Source organism: Ochlerotatus camptorhynchus, unplaced genomic scaffold (assembly GCF_037179485.1).
Source record: "Ochlerotatus camptorhynchus isolate MF236.1 unplaced genomic scaffold, CSIRO-AGI_Acam_v1.1 ptg000022l, whole genome shotgun sequence".
Lineage (NCBI taxonomy): Eukaryota > Metazoa > Arthropoda > Insecta > Diptera > Culicidae > Ochlerotatus > Ochlerotatus camptorhynchus.
Genome location: NW_027040514.1, coordinates 3,814,985 through 3,839,913, shown reverse-complemented (window position 1 = coordinate 3,839,913; position 24,929 = coordinate 3,814,985). Strand labels below are relative to the sequence as shown.

At 38.0% G+C, this 24,929-nt stretch overlaps 1 protein-coding gene across 7 annotated transcripts in view; it reads right to left on the bottom strand.

The window, feature by feature from the left end:
- The window catches only part of bbc (choline/ethanolaminephosphotransferase 1 bbc), a 101,583-nt gene that overhangs the window by 58,686 nt on the left and 17,968 nt on the right, over nt 1-24,929 (bottom strand). For all 7 annotated transcript variants that reach the window (XM_065227392.1, XM_065227417.1, XM_065227428.1 and 4 more), the window contains exon 2: nt 460-859. In XM_065227392.1, the coding sequence (XP_065083464.1) occupies nt 460-859 (400 nt within the window). The remainder of the gene's footprint in view (nt 1-459; nt 860-24,929) is intronic.

Below are 24,929 nucleotides of genomic sequence, written 5' to 3'. Positions count from 1 at the left end.
CCATCCGAAATGGAAGCCGTTTTTTACGTAGCTCGCTTGCACTTTTTTCGTCGATCCTATCAGTCAAACGAAACGAACAAGAGTGTAAATCGCTAGATAGCTACACTGCCCTGTGCGGTATAAAACAGTCCCATTAGAATAGGAAATCAAGCAACGATGAGAATGTTATGCCGCACAGGGCTTGTACACTGTTTCTTGTTATGGTCACCACTACTGAGTAACGGAAAGGCGTTAATGAAATGCGAATGTTTCTATCTTTGAAAAGTATGACGAAGGTGAAATTCAATTATACCGAGTCATCTCTAGTTGGAAACGGACACGTTGTGGTACTACTCATTACTCGGGCAGTGCTTGGAGCAATATTTTTTTTAAAAGCAACGAATCAAAGGGCAGTTTCTATTTTAGCATTCGTCTTAAAATACCCCTTCGACCCATCATCTCCGAAACCAAACCACTTACTTTCGTCATCCAGATCGACGGTCCGAAGATGGCCGATATCAGGTGAATCCCGATGATGGTGCACTGCGCTTCGGTGACGTCGATCTTGCCGAACCGCAGCGTACCGGACACGTACGTCTGCCAGTGGGCACAGTAGAACAGTGTCATCGCACAGAAGCACTGGAAGAACATCCACCGGGGATAGAATCCGAGCTGTACGGAAATGCACGCCGACAGGGCCACGAACACGGTCGATATCGAATCGCAACCATGGTCGAACAGCTCACCCAGCGGTGTGGACGAGTTGGTTCGCCGGGCCTGTTTGCCATCGATTGCGTCCAGACTTTGGTAGATGAACAGGCCAAGGGCACACAGGGCGCTGGCCCACCGCGGTGGTTCCTCCCGACCGTTTGGACTGAAGCTGCAAGTAGATTGAGTAGAAAGAAAGGCGTGTTAGTTTTGTTGAAAGATTGGACAAATAGATTATAGTTACAATTAGACGCTGGTGGACGCTGCGCGCTGATAACAGGATTGGCGCAATGCGTCAGTAATGAATCAACATTTATGGTAAATATTTTCCTTTTGCGGTAATGGTACCACGTAAACTGCATTACAATTACTCATCCTGTGACATTTCATCCACTCACTCCGCCAAATGAAAACTTGACCTTCTCCGATTTGCATGAAACTTTGCATAATTGTGTGTTATGAGCAATCATTCACATTTTTCCAAAACTTCGGCCATTGTTAATAATGATCGAGATTGATGTTCTATCCCTCTATCATGGCTATATGTTTATACAGCGTGCAGATAGTTAATAGCGTTGCCTTCTTCATAACTTCATCGTCTTGATCCACACGGTAACAGTAAAATACCCAACAATGACTCACAAATGGGTTATATTTTTACTCATTTTATGGGTAGTCCCAGTCTCCCTCGAAAATGCTTACTTTGTAGTTATTTTTTTGGTATTTTACGGTTATCGTGTAAAGAAAAGAAAATCGCCACTCGATCAAGCCAAATTCAAATGTAGTACCTCTGTGATGCCGCATTCTAAAAGTTTTGAACCAAAAATAATATTTTTTTTAGCATTAAAACACTTTTTTAAACAACACATGTTTATATTTTGTAAAACAAAAAAGTTAGTTTTAAAAATTCCCTAATTTGAGGACCACCCTGACGTTTGCAAACACCAAAAGAAGGGAATTTTTAAGAACAAAAACTTCTTTGAAGACACTAAATGTCCAAATATTGAAACAAATGTACTAGCACATTTTATATAAATTTGTCATTAGAGTGGTCCTATGAAATCCATCTTTTGCCAAAAACATTATTTTGAGTGTACTCCACAATGAATCTTAAATTTTTACACTTCCATTTCGTATCCATCGAAAAAACCATCTGTCAAATGCTAGCGAACAAAACCACGAAAATGAAAGGGCTAACACCACCCGCAGGCAAAAGAAAATAACACACCAGGGGCGGGATGTGCAGCACCGTTGCCAGATTGTCTTGTCGGTATCAAAAAGGATTAAAAAATCGGTATTTATCTGTATTCATTATTTTAATTAATTTTAATTTTTTTCAAACTTTTGGACTAAAATCGAAGGATGTACTTTCCATGTAAGTCGGAAGAAATTTTTGGGAAATATTTGAATTAGTCTCTTAATGGTACCCGAGATGGTACCAACAAAACTTCCAGAGTAAGAATAAAGAAGATCTCGTGGAGGAAGTTTGAAGGCAATACTAAAAGATGTCGACAAAAACATCCGATGGGGATCTTCCAAGATAAATATTGAGAAACTTCTGGCAAATTTTTCTGGATTCTTTAAAAAAAAAATCCAGAAGCCAGAAAAGTTTGGAAATCGGAAGCCAATCCCGGAGGAGCGATTTCCAGGGGAAGTTAGGAGAAGCTCGGAAAAACCTTACAATAAGTCGGAAAAAAACCTACGGAGAGAGACATATGGAGAAACTTCCAGAGGAAGACGAAAGAAACTTCTCGATAGATAAATCCGGTAGAAATTTAATTGAACTTCCTGGAGAAGACGGAAGAACCGTTCAGGATACACTGGGAGAAACTTCCTACGGTAGATTGGAATAAAATTCTGGAAAATGTCGGACGCCAGAGGGCTCACGGAACAGTCGAAATATACTGCAAGGAGAAGATGGGAAAATATCTGGAAGAAATTGATTGCTAACTTCTCTGAACATCCCGATTTTTTATTTTTTTTAAAGTTCTCGAAACTGCCGATAAAAAACACAGAGCTGCCCTTAAAATGTTCTCACAATTTTCTAATGTTCATGTAACTTCCCTTACGTTTCCAAAATTTTCATGAACCTCTCGGAACTTAACTGAAGTTTTCGGAAATTGTCTGAGTTTCTCGGAACTCATTTAAAGGTTTTGATTTACGGTTTTTAGCGACTTTGCCAGTCAATTTAATTGTTTATAAGAAAGTTTGAACATACTGAGAGGTAAGCACATATCATCGGTAAGAGACGTGTGTGTGAGAAAATTTGCGAAAAAATCTAAGAGCACGTCTCTTACCGATGATATGTGCTTACACCTCAGTATGTTCAAACTTTCTTATAAACAATCACATTTAAAGGTTCAGAAATTTTCTTGAATTCATATGTCATGATGTGCTGAAAGCTTCCCTAAAGTTATCTCAATTCTCCTGAAACAAATGGAACTATCCTGAAAACCATTAAATATCTTTGAAGTTTCCAAAATATTTAGTTTTCTTACGTTCATTGCAGTTCGCTGGACTTTCCTGAGATTTCCGGGTTCTCGGATTTGAACAGAAGTTAATGAAACTGTGTATAATTTATCGGAACCTACCCAAAAGTCCGAACTATTCTGAAGTTTCAGAACTTCTGAAAAGTTCCTGAAGTTTTCCTGAAACTAATGGAACCGCAATAAAACTCTGGAAGCATTTCTGAAATCCCTGGGCAGTTGAAAAAAACTGACGGGAGGAGACGGAAGAACCTTTCGATCGAAACCAGAAGAAGCTTCCAAGGGAAGTCGAAATAGCTTTCCGGAAGGAATCGGAAAATAACATACAGGGCAGGGTAAGGTGAACGGAAATTCCTAGGGAAAGTTGGAAGAAACTTCAAAGGCAAGATTAAAGAAATTTCAGGAAGTTCAAAATTAACGTTTTTATGGGCCTATTTTTCCACTCAATAAAAGTATTTCCGGATTTCTAGAAATTATTGGATTAAGCCATCAGCTGTTTCTCGACTCCTTGGTAACAAAAAAACGCGAGGAAATGAAAGAAGATAAAAGTCTCTCACAATGACAATTCAGTGCGGTCAGACAGCAATCATTTTTATTATTAATAAAAAAAATCGGTATTAAAACTTTTCTTCTTCTTCTTCTTTATTTCGTTATTTAACGTCGGTATCTGTTCCGCAAACTAGTGCCAATCACCGACGGACATCGATTGCCATCCATTGACGGCAATCGAATGTGCAGGAAGGCAGCTTCCACACCTGCGTAGGATATCGCACGCATTCATCAACACACATGGGCCGGGACCAACGGCTTTACTTCCCTTCTGAAGGAAGACGTGACCAGAGATGTTGATGCCTTAGAAAAATCCCACCGACCTCAGCTGTGATTGAACCCAGTCACGCTTACCACTACATCACCGGCGCCGGCTGTATTAAAACTCAAAAATCGGTATTCTGAGAAACTTTATCTGTATATCGGTATCAAGTTTGAAAATCGGTATATCTGGCAACGCTGGTGAGCAATCAAATCGGCCTACTGAAAAAATCTCGTGAAAATCCATCAATGAGATGTAAATGAGTAAAGCAAACCCCACACTTTTCAATATATTGACGCGAAGGGGAATTATGGACAATAATATTGATGATGTGAATACAGAAACATTGTCAATATCGATGTATTGACGTCAATATAGAATGTATTGACAATACAATTATTGTCAATAAAAGCAACCGTGTAAGGTTCACTTAAGGCTCAGTGAGTTTGTCATCTCTTTCGTTCTCCCGCTGTTTAAACGGTTGAAGGAGTGTGACGTCAAACTCCATCATTCATTTAATCAGCCGGAGCACGAAAGAGACGATAAATTTGCTGGGCCTTACCTGTTTACGCTCATTGATTTTCCATATGTGTATTTGGTTCCAAATATCAACAAACCATTGTGTCTTATGGCTTTGTTGTCGTATGGAACCAGTTATGCGAGGTAGGCAACGATTGTTCGTATTTGACAGTTACCTCCCCTTCCCATAGATTGAACTGGCAAACCGGCTACCTACTCAGAGCAAAAAAAAAAAATACCCTAAATTTAAGTTCTTTTTACTTCATTTTGGGTAATTTTGAGTTTTGCATAACAACCTCGTGACAATCGTTCAATAAGCTACTAGTGAGTATATGAGATATATTCTCAAATTTGAGTCAATTGAACTTAATTTTGAATAGAAAATACTCACGAGTAAGTAACTATTTTTGCCGTAGTTAAATTTAAAATCAGTGGCGTCACGTGAGAAAATTCACTAGTTGTGCACCTATTTTATTTATATTTTGTCTGTAACAGTAGAAGCCAATTTTGATGCATAATAAAAAAATGGGATACAAATCTTTCGACTGGGGTACCTGCATAAAAAATAAACGAAATGATGATGGGAAACAGTTCTGCTACCAGTTTTGCTTACTCTTGCATATAAACATTGATTTTCTTTTTAAGTCTCATGTCTATGATATTTGTCATCGTTAAACAAACCGTTTCCTGAGCAGTAGCGTAGAGTTGACTCCAATTGCGATTTCCTCGAAATGCTCCACTTCCGGCGCAATTTCCTCGAGCATGACACAACCAACAATTTCCACTTGTCCATTTTCGACAAAGTTCCGCGTTATGATTTTACCATTCCTTTTACATGTCGTTTTCAAGTTATCCAACTTTGGTCCTCCATGGATCTTCTGGAAAACGGTCTTTTCACGAGGTCATCAACAATATCTATAATGTTCCATGATTCTTATTTAATTTTGCACTATGCTATGAACAATATTCCATCAATGCGCTGAGGCTACTGAATGAAATGCAGACATGGTAGTGAGAAAATTTAAAAATTTAAAAATTCGATGTTTGCGTGTAGGTAGGTATACAACGAATGACGGCTCTCCAAGATTCAATCAATTCAGAGAGAAACTCAAATGTGACGTTGCCTATACGTGCCAATTTATTCTCTTCTCTTTAAACTGTGCAAAGATAGAAGTGCACAAAATAAACACTAACACAGCGGCAATTATGCTTACGGGACTTCAATACATATACAACTGATCTGGTTATAAATACGAGCGTTTCTGGTGCACAAGCAAAAGTGCTCAGACTGGGAGAACTAAGCATGCGGTGGCTTTGGTAGAATGAAGGCATATTTTCCTTGCTTGTTTTGTGTCGCTCATTCGCCATAGACCTTTTTGACGTTTAATCGGCTTTCTCTATTTAGCACACATGGATGAATGCACGATTTGTTTTCCCACTAATCTGTTTCCTTCTTGCTCGCACTTGTTCGATTTAAATGGTGCAATAGTATGCGCCGATTAAACGTCAAAAAGCTCTATAGAAGCCCAAAAAGAGTGTTGTCTGCACGTGGTAAAATCACACCAGGCCTGTACGTGAAAACTATGCCTCGCTTCTGGTTTTACGTACATTTCTTTCGGTGACGGGTAAAACGGAGGTTGAGCAGCAGTATGGTAAACAATTCAGCTACTATCCAGTGATGTGGTGGATAATTCAGTTACTATCCATATGAAACAAACAATTAGGGCGGACAAAAATGGTTTTAATTGAGAGAGTTTTATGAAATATAAATTTTACTTTTTGAAAATTCGAGACTGTGCAGTGCACGAGGTGCACATATGGACGAGACGCCACTGTGTAAAATACTATAAGCGGATTACTGAAAATTAGCTAGTTGAACGGAACATGGGAGATGAGTGAAAAGACCTTAATTTTGGGTAATTTTTCGGTTCCGTGTATCGTGCACAGTAAACAAACATTACGATGCTATGAAAGGTCCACGAAAGGTATTGCAATAAAATATTAAGTATAACCGAAGAAATGATCATAAACATGCAGTGAGCATTAAATTGTCATGGGATACGTTTGATAATGATCAGTAATGAGAATATCTACTATTTTTTGCGAGATTTTTTGTTATGATAATTTGACAAAATCACTGTTCTGAAGATTTACTACAGCCACAATTTTTTTGCTCGCTAGTAGTCATTTGAAATTGATGTAGAAGTCACCTGTTGCCAAGTGAAAAGAAAGATAATCTTTCGAAAACCGTGATGTAAGTTCAACTGTTTTTCTCTTGGCGTGACTCATTATACACCGACTCTAAAACGCTGTACAGACTGGAGAGTTATAACAACAATCAATACGAAACTAACGATTTTAAATTAGCTCACTACTTGACTAGCCTATTGGTCCCAAGCAAATCGATTAACGTGCCCTATTCCAGCCGAAATTCTAGTACTACACTATGTTTGTTTTGATTCGCTATGAAAGTTTGACAGATAAAATGAGGGGCTCGTGGATTTTCCTATGTTTCAAGGGGTGCATCGATTAGCTTGGGACCGAAGAGCGTACCACAGCTGAACTAAAAAGTTGAGCACATTTCTTCGGGACCTTCTGGTCTTAGAGTTACCTCTATGGTTATAACATGTTATAACGGTTGTCAAATAATTGCAACACAGAAACGACCATCAAGATAGCGCTATAACATGTTATAACTCTTTAGTCTGAACGTACTATAAAGTGATCAATTATTCGACAACTGTTATAACATGTTATAACTGCTCAGTCTGGACAGCGCTTAACGAAAACAACATTAAATTTTTACACTTCCATTTTGAATTGAAAAAACCATCTGTCAAAAGCTAGCGAACAAAACCCTGGGGGGGGGGACGCGCTGTCAAATCAGCCTACTGATCATTCATGTATGAAATTGGTTCCAAACGTAAACAAACCCTGTAGGTTTCTTATGGCTTGTTTACGTTTGGAACCATATGGAACTGTATATGGACGATTAAATGTAAAATACTGTGGCATTTTCATTGATCCGTTATGCGCAAGAGGGGGAGGTGGCTGTCAAATACGAACAATCGTCTACGCCTACCTCGCATAACTGTTTCCAAACGTAAACAAGCCATAAGAAACCTACAGCGTTTATAATGAGAGAGAGGAGGATTAGTATTTTCCATTTAATTCCACTACTTTATTTGCTTATCCTTGACAGATACGCGTATTTCGTCTACAATGTGCAGACTTCTTCAGTGTCTTCCCAACAAACAATTTTAGCTGCAGCTTAGCTTATACAGGCAAAAATTAGCTGCATAAGGCAAATTTTGGCTGTATAAGCTAATCTGCAGCTAAAATACTCGACTGAAGAAAAACATCGCATTTACCGAATATATATTAACACAGGTACATTTTCACTTAGAAACTAGGTAAACTTAAATTTAATTTTCTATAGAAACAGGTACTCCGCTGCTAACTAGTTGATGTGCCCTAGGTAGTAACTTGAAAAGCCATGTGTGTCCGTTTCCTTGATCCCTGTTGAGTAAAGTTGAATTACGTTGTTTGTTGATCTCGAGGCTCTCTGCAACATCCAGTTTCTCCGTAGATAGTTGGTGGTCCTCTGTTCACATGTTCAGATGTGTTCTGTAACCTTTGATTTAAAATAATATGTTAGGCCTTTTTCCTCTTGCTTTTTGGCCTTATTAACCTCCGCTATATGTTCTTTAAATCTAGTTGCTAAAGTTCTCTTGGTTTGTCCTACATATACTTTGTTACAATGATTACAGCTTATTTTATATACAACTGCTTTACCTAAAACATTAACAGGGTCTTTAGTGGATCCTAACAATGATTTCAACTGGTTATGTCTACTGGTGAAAACTAAATCTAATCCGAATTGTATTAACTGTGGTCTTAGCTTACAAGTAATATCTTGATCAAATGGAACGGACACTCGTTTCAAGGGTTCAGGTGCTGCGGTGAGGGTTGTAAATAATCTCCTTTGTAGAATTCTCGCTTTTTTATCGATGATTGCCTGGATTGTGGTCTACTTGTATCCGTTGAGTCTTGCTGTTTCGAAGATGTACTGTAATTCCTTAACCTTTCCTGTATCACTGAGTGGAAGAGTTTGCATTCGATGAATCATGTGGTGAAAGGCGGCCATTTTCTGCTGGAACGAATGGTTGGAAGTATACACGAAACGAAAATCAATTATTTTATTCATGTGTTTCACTTATACATTTTTGCCAAACATCAGCCTTATACATTCCATAAGACAAACCACATAGGTCCTATAAGAATGCATAAAAGGTATGTGTGACCGCTTATGCATTTCATTTGACACATGATCTTCATTAACTTTTTGCAAGGCGTCTGCTTATTAGTTGACTTATACATTTTATGAATAATCAAAAATAGAAATTTGCCAAAAGGTATAAGGAGATTTCTATCCGTGTAGGGGATAACTCTTTTGGTTTTTGTTGGTTTCCTGTAAATTTCGTATTCAAGCGAGGAAGATGATGACGATTCCCTGATGACTAGAAGATCGAGCAATGCGAGTTTCCCGTCTTTTTCTACCTCGTGAGTGAATTTGATATCCTTGTGAATTCTGTTGATCTCATCTAAAATTTGTGGAAGGGCTTCCCGTTTAACTACGCTGAAGATATCGTCAACAAACCTCCATCAACGGTTTGGTAATAGTCCTTTCTCCTTCAGGATTGTCTCCAAGTTGGCCATGAAAAGTTCACACAAGAAGGGAGATAGGGGGTTTCCCATTGGGGCTCCTTTTGTCTGCTTGTAGAAGTTACCTCGGAAAGAGAAGTAGTTCTCTTCCATACAAAGGCGGGTCAGCTTAAGGTACGTCCGAACCTTGTTTCTCCATGCTGCATCCTCTCGTTGTGTTAATAGCCAGTCCTCCAAATGGTTGATCGCTTCCTTGACCAGTACGCTGGGAAAAAGAGCTGTGACGTCGAAAGATACCATAATCTCGTCTTCGTTGATGTCTCCTGAAGATTGTAGTTGCTGGGCGAACTCCTGGGTGTTACTAACTGCTTTACTCTGGAACTGATTCGGCATATTCTGGAACTCTTTGACTAGCCACTTCGCTAGTTTGTGGGTGGGGGAACCAACTGCAGACACGATCTCTCGCATTTCATTTCCCGGTTTGTGGACTTTGGAGAGACCTTTGATCCTGGGTAGAATGGGATTGGGTTCCCGTAAACGACCTGCTCCATCTCCTAATATCGATTTGCACTCCTTCAGTGCTTTTTCCACGCGTTTCACTATGTTCTGTAAGGAGTCTACTCGAAGCTGTCTATACGGTCCGTTGTTAATCTTCGTTGTCATCTGATTATCGTAATCGTCCTTGTCCATGATAACGACCGCGTTTCCCTTGTCTGCCTTCACGTAGTATACTGCTTTACTTTTTAGCTCCTTTACAATCCGAATTTCTTTTTCGTTGGCGCGACTTTGTTCTTGTCCGTCCTTGATTATGTTCGATGTGATAGTCCTAACCGTATTCTGTTACACTAAGACGCCCACATTCATCAGCATTCTACAGCGTTTGTTTACGTTTGGAACCAGTTTCATACAAGATGATCAGTAGGCTGATTTGACAGCACGTCCCCCTCCCCCCCCAGGCTATGCGAGGTAGGCGACGATTGTTCGTATTTGACGGTCACCACCACTCCTTGACAAAACCACGAAAATGAAAGGGCTAACACCACCCACAAGCAAAAGAAAATAACGCACATTGAAGTAAATGTTCATCGAGATAATAGCCGCTAAACTGCATGCTGATTTTTTTTTATGCTGTAACCAGAAAATTGTGAAGTTTTTCCCTGATTGTTGAGGATATTCCCTGTTTTTCAAGGTTATTCCAGGTAGTCGACACTCTGGCCACACATCAAAAAAAAATGTAATATCGATCAACGTAATTCAAGCTGATGTATGAAATAATGATGTAATAGCAAAAAGCAGATACAATATTACATCAATGGATGTAATTTTGTGCGCAAAATCGATGTACATCGTACAATCTGATATTACACAACCGATGGATTGACCTGGTTGCAGCAGTTTCGATGTAATATTCAACAACTTTTTTTACCCATAGAAATTGGCATAATATCTAATGATTTAAAAATTCCGAAAACACAATGCTTTATAGCAAGTGAGTGGAAAGTGAGAGTGGTAACTTCCACGCACTTTGCTATTAAAAATGTTGTTAGAATTTGCATACGTTGGAAAGTATGTATTTGACAAGGGGGGAGGTGGCTGTCAAATACGAACAATCTTCGCCTACCTCGCATAACTAGTTCCAAATAGTTTTCATACTGCCGTACTCTAACGGAACTATCCACCTACACTCTTCTAAAGATCATTCTCTAGCTAATAAATCATCACACTAAAGCTTCATGTTAGCATTTCCAACCAACTCTAGTTCCAAACGTAAACAAGCCATAAGAAACCTACAGGGTTTGTTTACGTTTGGAACCCCAGGTATTTGACACATAAAACCTGTCAATTTCGCGGTCAGTACGTCACAATAGCGAATTTATGACTCGTGAGCGATCACGAATCGTAAAATCGCACTGAAAGAAATAATGACAGGCTTTATGTATCAAACACCTTGTTTACAAACTTTCCTTGTAACTTAAACTTACTATTACTAATTACCATTGTCAGTTCTAATGATCTCATAATTCCGAAAAACAATTGTTTATAGCAAGTGAGTGGAAGCAACCCTGAGTAGAAGGAATCCTCCCAACAAACAATTTGAACTGATTAAAGGCTGAATAAGCCATTTTTTAGCTGAAGAAGCATATTTTTGCCTGAATAAGCTCTAATGCTGCTTTGAATGTTTGTTGGGCTTCTTACTGTCACGGCAAATCAAATGAGTCTTGTTTTCAAGCAGCAACTCACATTATAGTGTCCGTGGGATCTTGCTGCTAGAAGTCTATTGGACTTGGAAGATGCACCTTGAACTGACGAACTTCAGTTCAGAGGTGGCACGACAATATATTTTAGACACTGTTGATGACAAGGTTGTTGTCTTCAGCATAGTTCCAGATAAAACATATTTTACTAGTTAGTTCCGGAGAACTCCGAGATTTAGACGTAATTGCTTTTGTAAACAAACACGCGGAAAAACTTTCCTAATGACAGAGGAATCATTCCTCAACATGCTTGTGTTGTTACTTTTCTAGGCTAAGTTTTTATTCGTGAGAAATCGGCAATTGAAGTGATTGCGGTTACGCCCAAATCTCAAATCACTCCGGAGTTAACAGTAAATGTTTGCTATCTAAAAAACGAGATATGTCACATAGGGGAAATGGATGTAATGTCGGCCTAAATGCCCCTGATATGGGCCCATACATAAATTCAGCAATCGACTAAATTTTCAATAGCGACCAAAAATATCCATTAGTACCATCCCAATGACGCTTTGAACTAGATAAAATTGATAAATAGCAGATTTTTAGCGATGGGCCCAATCTTAGATCCATAGGACAACATTAGAGCCTAGTAAGAGAAAAACTTCAATATTCAACGTTTCTCTAAAACAATTTTGTCAACTTTGTGCATTAAGTTTATATAGAAAAACTCGAAACATGCAGTTAAGGCGGGAAAGTGCAGCCCAAATTACTCTTATCGCATTATACGCATACGCATACGCATACGTTAGCCTTATATTGTAAAAATGAAAATTATTGGGCTTGATGATTAATTGGGTGAAGCTTTTAAGAAATGTGAATTGCATGTCTCCTCTCATAGTATTTCATCAACAACCTCAAATGATAAACCGATTGGAACAGCCGTGGAATTTTTTCAAAGCTATTTCTTGAAATAGGTTCTTGCTAATGACAATATTCTCTGAAATTCCCTAGTGGCTAATTTCCAAATTGCTAAATTGGTTGGCCCCTCAATTAATAACTGTGGGGGTGCTTCAAGAACACTAAGCTGAGAGCATGCGAAGGCTCATGTAAGCGCGTTAAATCCAGGAAACGTAAGGACATTGAGTTTCAAGAATTGATACTGATATGCCCAGAAAAGTCGAAGAATACCCAAGCCGAAAATGTCCATCATCCGAACCAGCAATCGAACCCGCTGCCTCCGTATAGTTTGGTTTTGTGGCCGCGTATTTACTGACTGAACTAAGAGCGGCACAAGTACCGTTTTACAAGAACCAGCCCGAACACAGGTGATTAGTACAGTGATTTGATTAAGCCTATTAAATAGACATAATCATTAAGAGTTTGCCCAACGGAAATAGTCTTACAATCCCTTCCTAGTAATCATCTATCAGTAAAAATGAGAACATCATCTACTCTGCTGCTCCTGCTATTAGGAACGATGACAATCTTTACTCAACTAAACCCCGTACAAGGTATCATCTGCTTGACACCGCTCAACAATTCCATCGAGATGTTCCCGTCTAGCACGTTCTCAGCATGCGGGTCCATTCTCGGGACAGGTGCACCCTTGGGAAGGTTTCAAACAATAATCCCCAACATCGGTGTAACCGGACGGCTCGAGAACCGTACGCTGACACTCGACTTCACCTGTAACGAAACGTCAAGACCGTCAATACAGGCCGCAATCGACCGTGGCAAAATGTTCAGATCTTTTCAATACAACAACGTAAGCCGCATCTTGTTGGGTGCCTGTGACTCGGTTCAGGAGGTAAATTCCTACTTTGTTGACTTAAAGCTGGATAGCGCGGACTGTGGCGATGGCGGTGAAGATGGTTGTATCACTAGCATGAGACTGTCGATTGATTACATGAGTGAATCGCTACTGGATCGATTGATACGACCATCGGTGCTTACTATGAATATGCGACGGTTCAAGAAACAGAAATCTGCGAAGTCTGCTGCTGCTGCTGCTGATGGAATGTACTGTAAACTGGTGCTGCTTGGTGTTCTAACCGTGGTCGCTAGGAAAATGTTGAATACATAAACTGCCAACTATTGAGACATTATTCAATTCTATTAATCATTCATTAATTTACTTTGGTTACTAAACAGGATGATCGGACGATAGTTTGTTTGTGTTGCCGCAAGTGTACCGATCTACCACAGGGGGTGGCGAAACTAGTAACCCGGCCGCTAAGGCGACGCGTCCAACAGAAACGTCACCCGCTATCACCGATGATCACACAGGCTGAGGGACGATCGATCTGTCAAACGAACACATCTTGTATGAGCGTCCACCTTGACTTGGTATTTACATGGCCAATGAGAATAACTCAGAGCGAGAGTCACTTCTATTCAGTTATATGAGAAATTTATAAAAGTATTCAGTGCTTTGTAGAAGTAGACGTGACTCACCCTCTGATTTATTCTCATTGGACATTTCGTGGAGTGATTGTAAAACTTGTTAAATTAATTTATTTCTAACTAAGAGTTTTGAAAACTGTCAGAATGTCAATGATTGCTTAGTATAGTGTAGTGTACTAACTATTATGTGTTATTCTAGAATTTGAAACCCACTGTTCGTTGGGCAAAGTTAATGTTACGTGCTGCGAAGGTTGATAATCTTAAAATTGAATTGATGCACTAAATTGTAAGATGAGATTGTCCGCAATGTATGAATTAAAATTTCTAACTAATCCTATGACTTGCAACTTTGAAACTGATATAATATACTGCTATCGAAAGCTAGGGCGGGTTTTATTATTTTATTGTTCGCAATTCAAATTAAATTACATTTAATTTTAATCTAGGTGCTCCAGCTAGTACAGTAACTTACCAGCCTTAATTGTTATGATATATATTGAGAGTGTTTACATTGTTCCTGCTTTGGCGATTATGTATTTTTAACACAGCGCTTCTATACCTTACATACTTTACCAATCCTTGATGTCCTCTGCTGTCCGAAGAAGTCGTCTCCACTCTACTCGATCCATGGCCACACATCGCCAGCCTCATAGTCTGCTAAGGGTCCGCAGGTCGCCTTCTACTTGGTCGATCCACCTTGCCCGCTATGCACTTCTGCTTCTTGTTCCTGTTGGGTCGCTTTCGAGAACCATTTTTACGGAATTCTTACGACGTGCCCAGCCCACCGTAGTCGCCCATTTTTTACAATGTGGACGATGGATGGTTTTCCCAGGTGCAATTCGTAGTTCATTCGCCTCCTCTACGTTCCACGTCATCCATCTACACTCCACCGTAGATGGTACACAACACCTGCCGTTCGAAAACTCCACGTTGGTCCTCCACGAGCATAGTCGTGGCCGTAGAGGATCATTGGTGATCAAAGATTGTATGCCTCAGAAAATCCCGACGGCGTCGACTGGGATTTAACGCTTACCACTGCACCACCGGCGCCGCTATTTCAGTGACATTCCTGTCCTGGTGGATCTTCTGGAAAATTCCACAGAGAATTTCAAGGAAGTTCCTAAACATTTTAAGCAAAAGCTTCAGGCAAAATTTTAAGGAGATTCTAGGTGGTATTTCATATAAATTTCCGGCGAAAGTTGCGGGAAATTGCAGGATGAATTTAAAGAATTTAATGGAAATCGGAGGCGCAAAGGAAAATCACAGGCGGAATTAATGGAATTTGCAAGAAATTCTGGGTATAAATCATGGAAATTCGTCAAGGAAATTCCAGGTGAAATATGATAAAACGCCCGGGTGAAAGTTAAGGGATTTTGTAAGCTGAATGTTATAGATGTATGATATTGGAGTTTTAATGAATTTTAATTAATAAATAATTAAGAGAAATTCCAATTTAATTTTTAGGCAAATTTTAGGCGGATCCTAAATTCTAATTCTGCTTTAAATTTCCCTGAAAATCTTCCTGAAGTTCACCTTAAAATTGCCTGAAATGTGTATGATGAATAACATACAAATTTAAGATAGAAGTCCAGAGAAATTTCAGACATAATTAAAGAGAAATTCCAGGTGTTTCCCCTGGAAAATTCTATGGGGAAATTCAAGGAAGTTCTGAGAAATTTCAGGCGGTAATAAAAGGAAATCACAGGCTTTAAGGGGAATTCTGGGTTGAATTTCAGGGTATTTTTGGGCAGGCCTTGAGAAAATTGAAATTCTCCAGGGAAATTCCTGATGTAATTTCAAAAAGTTCAAAGGAAATTAGTAAACATTTTAGGAAATTTTTTAGGGAGATTCTAGGTGGAATTTCAGATAAATTTCCGGCTAAAGTTGCGGGAAATTGCAGGATGACTTTAAAGAATTCAATGGAAATTGGAGACGCAAAGCGAAATCACAGGTAGAATTAATGGAATTTGCGAGAAATTCCGGGTAAAATTCATGGAAATTCGTCAAGGAAATTCCAGGTGAAATATGATAAAACGCCCAGGTGAAATTTAAGGGGCATTATAAGCTAAATGTTATAAATGTATGATATTGGAATTTTGATGAATTTTTAGGTGAAGGCTATGGGAAACTATAATGAAACTTTAGGGAAATTCGAAGACAATTCCTTTGAGATTTAAGAGAAATTCCAGTTAAGTTTTTAGGTAAATTTTAGGCGGATCCTGAATTCTAATTCTGCCTCAAATTTCCCTGAAAATCTGCCTGACGTTCACCTAAAAATTACCTGAAATTTGTATGCTGAATTACATAGAAATTTCAGATACAATTCCAGAAAAACTTCATACATAAACAAAGGGAAATTCCAGGTGTTTCCCCCGGCAAATTCTACGGGGAAATTCAAAGAAATTACGGGAATTTCAGGCGGTATTAAAAGGAAATCAAAGGCTTTAAGGGAAATTCTGGGTTGAATTTCTGGGTATTTTCGGGCTCAAATTTCCCTGAAAATCTGCCTGACGTTCACCTAAAAATTACCTGAAATTTGTATGCTGAATTACATAGAAATTTCAGATAGAATTCCAGAGAAATTTCAGACATAATTAAAGGGAAATTCCAGGTGTTTCCCCCGGAAAATTCTAAGGGGAAATTCAAGGAAGTTTCGGGAATTTCAGGGGGTATTAAAATGAAATCACAGGCTTTAAGGGAAATTCTGGGTTGAATTTCTGGGTATTTTCGGGTAGGCCTTGAGAAACATATCAGGCGGAGCTAAAGATAAATTACAGGTGGCACTGAAATTCTTCAGGGAAATTCCAGATGAAATTTTAAAAAGTTCCAGGTGATATTGAAGTGGCCTTGCGAGCAGAATTGTATAGATGGAAACATTGATAATGAACTTCTGATGATGAAAATTCCAGTTAAATTTTAGGCTGATCCTGAATTCTAATTCTGCCTAAAATTTCCCTGAAAATCTGCCTGAAGTTCACATAAAAATTACCTGACATTTGTATGCTGAATTTCATACAAATTTAAGATAGAAATCCAGAGAAATTTCAGACATAATTAAAGGGGAATTCCAGGTGGTTCCTCCGGAAAATACTACGAGGAAATTCAAGGAAATTTGAGGAATTTCAGGCGGTATTAAAAGGAAATCAAAGACTTTAAGGGAAATTCTGGGTTGAATTTCTGGGTATTTTCGGGCAGGCCATGAGAAACACATCAGGCGCAGCTAAAGATAAATTACAGGTGGCACTGAAATTCTTCAGATGGAAACATTGATATTGAAATTGTGATGATGGAAATTCCAGTTAAAATTTTAGGTTAATTTTAGGCGGATCCTGAATTCTAATTCTGCCTCAAATTTCCCTGAAAATCTGCCTTAAGTTCACATAAAAATTGCCTGAAATTTGCATGCTGAATTAGATAGAAATTTCAGACATAACTAAAGAGAAATTCCAAGTGGTAAGCCTGGAAAATTCTACAGGGATATCATGGAAGTTCCGGGAATTTTAGACGGTATTAAAATTGAAATTTCAGTCCTAAAGGGAAATTCTAGGATGAATTTCTGGGTATTTTCGGACCGGCCTTGAGAAACTTATCAGGCGGAATTAAAGATAAATTACAGGTGGCATTGAAATTTGAAAAAGTTCCAGGTGATATTAAAGTGGCCTTGCGAGCAGAATTGTATAGATGAAAACATTGATATTGAAATTTGATGAAGCAAATTTCAATTGATTTCAAATTGAGGAAAATTACATGCAAAATTTTAGGGAAATTTCAGGCTAAATTTCGTGGAAACTCATCAGAAAAATTCATGGCAATATTAATGAAATATTCCAGCTAGATTAGAAGGTGAAATTTCATGTAAATTTCAAGGGTAACTCTAGGGAAATTTCAGGTGTGAACTTCAGGGAAATTTCAAAGAAATTATGTATGGAATTTCTTGGAAATTTCGGCTGGACTTTGGAAAACATTCCAGCTGAACTTTCAGGAAAATTTCCTGGATATTGCCAGGATATTTTTCAAAGCAATTATCGAGTTGAATTACACGTAAATTCTTCAGTGAAATTTTCATTGACATTTTAAGTAGAATTCCAGGGAAATTAAAGGTAAATTTCAAGAGAAAATTCCACCATGAAATTCCGGAAAATTTCAACCAGATTCTTGGTAGATTTTCAGAGGAAACTCAGAGGAAATTTCAGGTAAATTTTAAAGAATTCAAAGGAAATTTCAGGCGGAATTCCATGAAAATTCTTCTCAATTCCATGTTTCTACATAAACAGTTCACACATACTTTTTTTATTCCTCTGAGATTGAGAGCTGTTCAATAATTCAATAATAATGTTCAATGTGAAGTTAGACATTACACGTATACCTCGATATAACGTCCCTTTTGGCTATCATCGTCCATTTCTGACAAAGATCAACTCAATCATACAAACCGACATTACCAATAGATGGAAGATTGTCTCGTCTATCTGATGGTGATTTTACTTTGCTAGCATGACTGGGCGGTGAAAATTTCGGCGTAAATCCGTTTCCTTCACCGGCTCCCAGGAGGGCTATTTTAGGACCATGGTTGACTAATGGTTGAAGGTCGTTGTACGGGGTGGGCCTTCTGCCGAAGATGGTAGGATCGTGTAGCAACGGGGCTCGTCCGTTCCAGGCATCCTTGGAAACGGCTGCTTCCAATATGTAGTCCCAACTGGAGTCCGTGTCGTTTTTGTAAACATTGAGTTTTTCTGGCTTGGCCTAGTCGATCTTCAGTGTGCAGAAACCGGAGTAGATGCCACAGCCGTTCAATGCATCGCGTGCTCTGGTGGCGGATTCAATGCTGTGAAACTCAATCATAGCTTGGAATAGAATCCAATCTTCTTGAATATCTTGATACGTTGCACTTGTCCGTTGGGTGAGCAGATGGTGTGTAGAACGTCCACTGTAATAGGATAGACTGGATTAATGATGGTGAACAGCAGGATATGGTTGGGCCGGGTTGCTACCTCGCGCTTTCGCCGAGGTTCATCTGTTACGTTGATGTTGTTCCGGCTATTGAGCGAAACCGTCTCGATCATCTCCTGGTCGGTACAGAGGTGCTTGTTGTGCGGCCCGTCCTGGCCACCGCCGGCACCGTTGAACGCCATGATCATTGAAATTGAGCTTTGTTTACTAGCACACACGGGCAAGCAAAGAGGAGGGAAGGGTTGAGAAAATGTCACGACACCTCACTATGCTTCACTTATCACTCGGCACAGCCTACGATAATAACCGCTGTTGAAAAACCTGGAAATTTTCCTCACTCAACGTAGACTCCTACTAGGCAAAACTCCACCCGCAAGATCCGTATCTCGGAACGGAAATGTCCTTCCTACTGCCGGGTCATCTCAGGTTTCGAAAAACAAAACAAAAACAAGCGCTGTTAAAATACCGGGTTGCCAAACAAGGCATTATTCACAAGCAAACAAAAGTCAGTTCAATTACTTCTCGGCACTGCTGGTGGAATAGCTGCGGCACACTGAGAAAAAAGTTGGCGTAAAATAAGTGTGTAGAGTGACCACCCCTTGTATTTACACACTAAGATTATTTTACCGAAAAATCACAGAAAATCTGTGAAAAATAACCGAACTGTTTACCGAACGTTCAGCTGTTGAGATTTCGGTAAAATTTCACAGATTTCGGTAAAATAATCTTAGTGTGTACCATATCTTTAACTTAAATTTAAGTAAACCTTCACTAAACTTTAACATATCTTAGACTTATTCTTTACTTAGCTTGAGTTTATCGTTGACTAAACTTTAACTTATTCCAGGGTGGCCAGTGACTTTTCATTTTGAAATTCCCGGTTTTTTCCCGGTTTTCCCGGTTCAAATCTTAAAAATTTCCCGGTTGATAATATTAAAAAAAAAAAACGAAATCGTACGCATTTTTTAAAACGTGGCCTAAACTGTAATTTTTCAGTGGTTATTTGTGGGAAAAATGAAAGCCAAATTACAGAAAGTGTTTTCTAAAGCTATAGGAAAAATTCAACTCTATGAGTCACTTAATGTATTCAAAACGATTTATTGATCTTTCGAGATACTTTGCTAAATCGAATTCTACCACTTTTTATGATCGATACATATTATGATTTCAAAGCCCTAGAATTTATTGAGTGACAGAAATTAAGGTCACTGGGCCAAATGCTATCTGAATGAATAGGTTATATAATAGGTGAATTGTGAAGAATAAGAGATTAAATTTAAAAAAATGTTTCAGTAAAATGAATTTGGTACAAATGAGAATTAGAGCAAATTGATAGTGATATCGGATAGCGAAGATGTGTATTCACTGAAACATTATTTACTAAAAATATAGATTCCCAAAATTCTGAGGATTTGAAATTTGTGTAGGGTCTGAAAATAGAACTTTTCTTCAAAATTTGGGATTAATAACAATCTTGATGCATGATTTAGAGAAAGAAAATAATTAAAATGCGAGAGTAAAATTTAAAAGTATTCCAAGTGTTGATTTCAAAAAACTATTGAGGAGGATCCCACATAGTTTTCGAAGGAGAAGTTCAAAACAGAATTCCAGAATTATTCTGACATGAAGTCCTTAGAAATTGTTATGTTAGAAGTATTTGGAGCGATTTCTGTGGAGAAGATTGCAAGTTCTAAATTAAATTATTAGGTAATTTTTGAAGAATCCTTAGATAATTAAGATGAGAATTCAACTAGAAACAGAGTTCTAAGAGTGTTCTGGCCACCCTAGTGTGAATGATTCATCAAAGAGCTCCAACAAAATTTATTGCAAAAAAATTGCTGATAATGCTAAAAGAAATTCTTTAAAATACTCCAAGAGGTTTCTAAAAAATTTCAAATTTCGAAAGATTTATGCTAGAGTTAAAAGAAAATTTTGAAAAGGATTTCAATGAAATCAAAGTCTCCGAATATGTTTAAGTGAATACTAAGACGGATTCCAAAAAATTTCTTAGAAGGGGTTTCAAGGAAATTCCAAAAAGAATTCAATGGTAATTATTACGCAGAGTGTTTTCTGGTTAATTTTGAAAGAATTCTATAATAATTCAGAGCAGGATTCCAAGTTCATTCTGAAATTCATATCATGAGAATTTATAAATAAAAATAAAATCAGGGAAAATAATAATTCAGTGTCTGTTTTTTTTTAATATGTTTTTCTTAAGTCCAGCATCTTCAATATTTGGTTTTAAGGCTCATGCACTTTATATCTGAAATTGAATCGCAAAAATCAATTGAAATATTGCTGAGTGATTAAATTCTAAAAACAATAAGGCAGGAATCTGAATAAAATGCAGCAAATAGAGAAAGACATTCATTTGGTAAAAAATCAATCTGTTTTAATGATTTATTCTGAAATTCTGATGTGAAAATATATTCCTATGGTGTGTCTAATTTATTTTTCCCGGTTCTCTCATCGAATTCCCGGGTTTTTCCCAGTTTTCCCGGTTGCTTTCAAATTCCCGGATATTTCCCGGTTTTCCCGGTTCGCTGGCCACCCTGATTAACTTTATCTACCTTGTAATTCATTTTAACAAAATAACTTAACATTAACTTAGCTTTTTATTAGCTTTAACATAACTTTAACTTAATTTCAAAATATCATTAACTTAACTTTAACTCAACTTTAACCTATAACTCACAACACGCGACAAAGAGTGCGTGGTTCTCCCATTTGCTTCGCACACTCTGTTCCAACTGATCTTTACGAAGGGGTTCCACACAATGAGCGGTACACTCTGTGCGGCGCAGGGAGCGAATATAATACAAGAAGCGCTAATGTCATATTTGAGTTCTTTGCAGACTTTGCTTACCACGACTGCATGCATACGAGATGAAGAAGTACATAACGAAGAAGAATATTGTCATTATGCTAGGTTTGCCATTTGCAACCCTACACTGAGTGGCGCTCTTTGCGTCGGAGCCGTCGGAGCGATGGCTGCACATCGAACTTTCGTTATTTCTGGGTGTGTGTCTGTCTTCCCTTTTCCACAGGGTGAAAGATATGCAAACTTTGTGTTTGCTTGATTCTCACTTTGTTTATTTCAGGAAATCAGTACATTGCGCGCATTGAGTGATCAGATGACAGCCCTGCCTATAGCTTTAACAAAACCTTCACTTAATTAAATGTTGACTCAATTTTAACTAAACTTGATTTTATCTATAACTAATTTATTTAGCTGTAACTTTAACTAATCATAACTTTTACTAAAATTTAGCTTAATTTTGACATAACGAGAATTTCCAAGAAGTGTCAAGTTTCAAGCAGTTCCAAGAACATCCACACATTTTCATAAAATCCCAAGAAGATGTAAGAGGTTCCACTGAAGTTCACTGGAAATAATTTTAACATAACTTTTAGTATACACACTTAGTTTTTATTTCTACCAAGCTCGGCTGTGCAAATCTCGGCAAAAATAAGTTTAACTGAGATCTCAGCAAAAGTGACATTTGATTACTGAGTCTCGGATAATGCTTAGCTGAATCTCAGCAAACAATTGAAATGTTTGCTGAGATCAAAGTAAAACTTTTTTACCGAGATTTGCACAGCCGAGCTCGGTAGAAAAAACTAAGTGTGTACTTTAACTTAACTTTAACTTATATATATATATTTATAACTTAACTTTAACTAAACGTAAGAAACTAACTTCACATAACTTTAAGTAAAACTTATCGCTAACACAATTTTAGTTTAACTTTATTATAACTTTCTTTTAAATTTAAACTTAACATTAGCTTGACTTTAACTTAAATTTAACTAAACTTTATTTTATTAACTTACCATAACTTTAAATTTAACTTAACTTCAACTTATCTTTTACTGAGCTTAAACACAATTTAAATTTAACTGTATCATAACTTTTACTTAACTATAACATATCTTTTACCACAACTTTAACTAAACCTTCACTTAACTTTGACTTAGATCTTATCTTTAATAAAACTTTAACTTAATTTTTAATAAACTTTTATTAATCAACTAATTTTAAATAACTCTAACTTAACTTTAGCTTGACTTTAGCTTAACTTTAACATAAAATTAACTTAAATTTAACCTAATTTGTAAGAATTGGGCTTCAGATTTCTTGTCGGGATTCATCTTCGGGTTCCCTGTAGTGATCCAGCTTCGGACTCCCTGTTGGGATCCGGCTTAATTTAAACATCAACTAAACTATCACTTAACTTTATGTTAACTTTAGCTTGACGTTAACTTAAATGTAACTAAACTTTATCTTAACCTTCACTAAACTTTATTCAAACTTTATTTATCTTATACCAAACTTTAACGTAACTTTTCTTTAACTTTAACTAAACTTTTACTGACCTTTAACTTATCTTTAACTGCAGGGTGTTCAATAAGTTCGAATACACTTTAAAAATGTGTTAAAAAAATTAAAATGCGAGATATTCTTTCAACGTTTATAAAAAAAACCTTTACGACATATTAGCTGGGAGCACCCCCCTTTCTGCTGTATGACGAGCTTGAGACGTTTCTCAAAAGAATCGCACGCGGCACTCACCTGGTTCATCGGCATCTCGTCCCAGATCTTGGAAATCTTCTTCTTCTTCGCATTTCAAGCTTATTGCATACCGAATATAAGCTTATTGCGTGCTCTCAACTTAGTGTTCTAGATTTTGAGAACTTTCGATGCCTGTACCATTTTTGCATTGGTATAATTGTGTGGCAAGTCCAATCATACTTCTATGCCCAGGGAAGTCGAGAAATTTTCCAACCCGAAAAATTCCTAGACCGGACCGGGAATTGATCCCAGCCACCTCCAGCATGGTCTTGCTTTTTAGCTGCGCCTTTACCGACTGAGCTAAGGGAGGCCCCCAAATTGGAAATGAGCTTCTTAAATTGGTCCATAGTGCTCACTTGATGTTCGCTCTGCTTGTCCAGCATGTACGACCATACAGGGTATTAAGCTGAGTGGTGCGAAGTGAAATTTTCTTCATGTTGGTAGTGTTGAAATAAACGTTTCATCACCGTCGGTTGGTAGAGAGAAGTGTCAAACGTGTTTTTGTGCAGAGCCGATTCGTGACTTTGTGATTGTTTGTTGACATTGTTCATAGCTGGAGTTTTTACGGAGTGGAATAAAATTCAGAATGAAGTGTTTTGCTCACTTTTGCAATTATAAAGATGGACACGACGAAAAGCGAAGCCTATTCAGGTTTTCCAAGGATTCAGCAGTACGAAAAGAGTGGCTCAGTTTCTGTGAGGTGGATCTCAATTTTCAAATCAAACCCAGTGACCGGTTGTGCAGTATTCATTTTGATAAAAATTGTGTAAAACATCTGAATTCAGTTGCTTATCGTGATAAAAATGCAATCCCTACACTGCGAACATATGATGATGGTCCATTTATCAGTGAAACATATAAATTGTTGCAAATCAGATGCAAATTTAATGTGGCCGACGATATCTATGGAAGTGCTGTCGAAATTCCCTGGGACCTCCAATGGCAACGATTTGACTTCCCTCCAAATCGTGTGAAACTCGAACATGAAAACTCTATAGAACCCCCGTAGAACCTCGCTGGCAGCAACTAAAATATCCACTGAAACCTCTTCTGTCGCGGGAAAATCTGTTGAAATTTCCTGGAACTTTTGTACTATCATCACAAATCTACTTAGAACGTTTTCCGAAGTCACAGTCGTTCCTGAGCGAAAAAAAATCGGAGGGGTTTTTTTCAGCGCAGGAGTCTACTTTGGTCCAAAATACACAATAATACTGTTATTTTTAATTTCGTTTCGAATCACGTTTTTAAAAAGATCAAAAACATTACTGAAAAATATTTATTTTTTTATTTTGGACGATAACAATACTTCTATCTATTTCAACGAACCACAATGATAAAAAAAGTGGTTCGATTTGACAGCTCGAAAGTGGTTCGATTTTGAGGTCCGTCTTCGCACCACTCAGGTATTAAGTTGCGGGGAGCTCGGGAAGCCTTATCGAGAAAATCAGTCAAATTCTCCCGACACCACGCTTGGACGATATTCGCCGTCCTGTTGAAAGACGTAATTATCATTCCCGTAGAGGTCCCGAAGTTCTGGGCCACAACCTTCTCCAGAGGAGCTTCCAACGCCTGGATACGCACCCCCAAACCATCACCGACGCGGCGCTCTGGAATCGCGGGATGTTTATTTGCGACGTGGG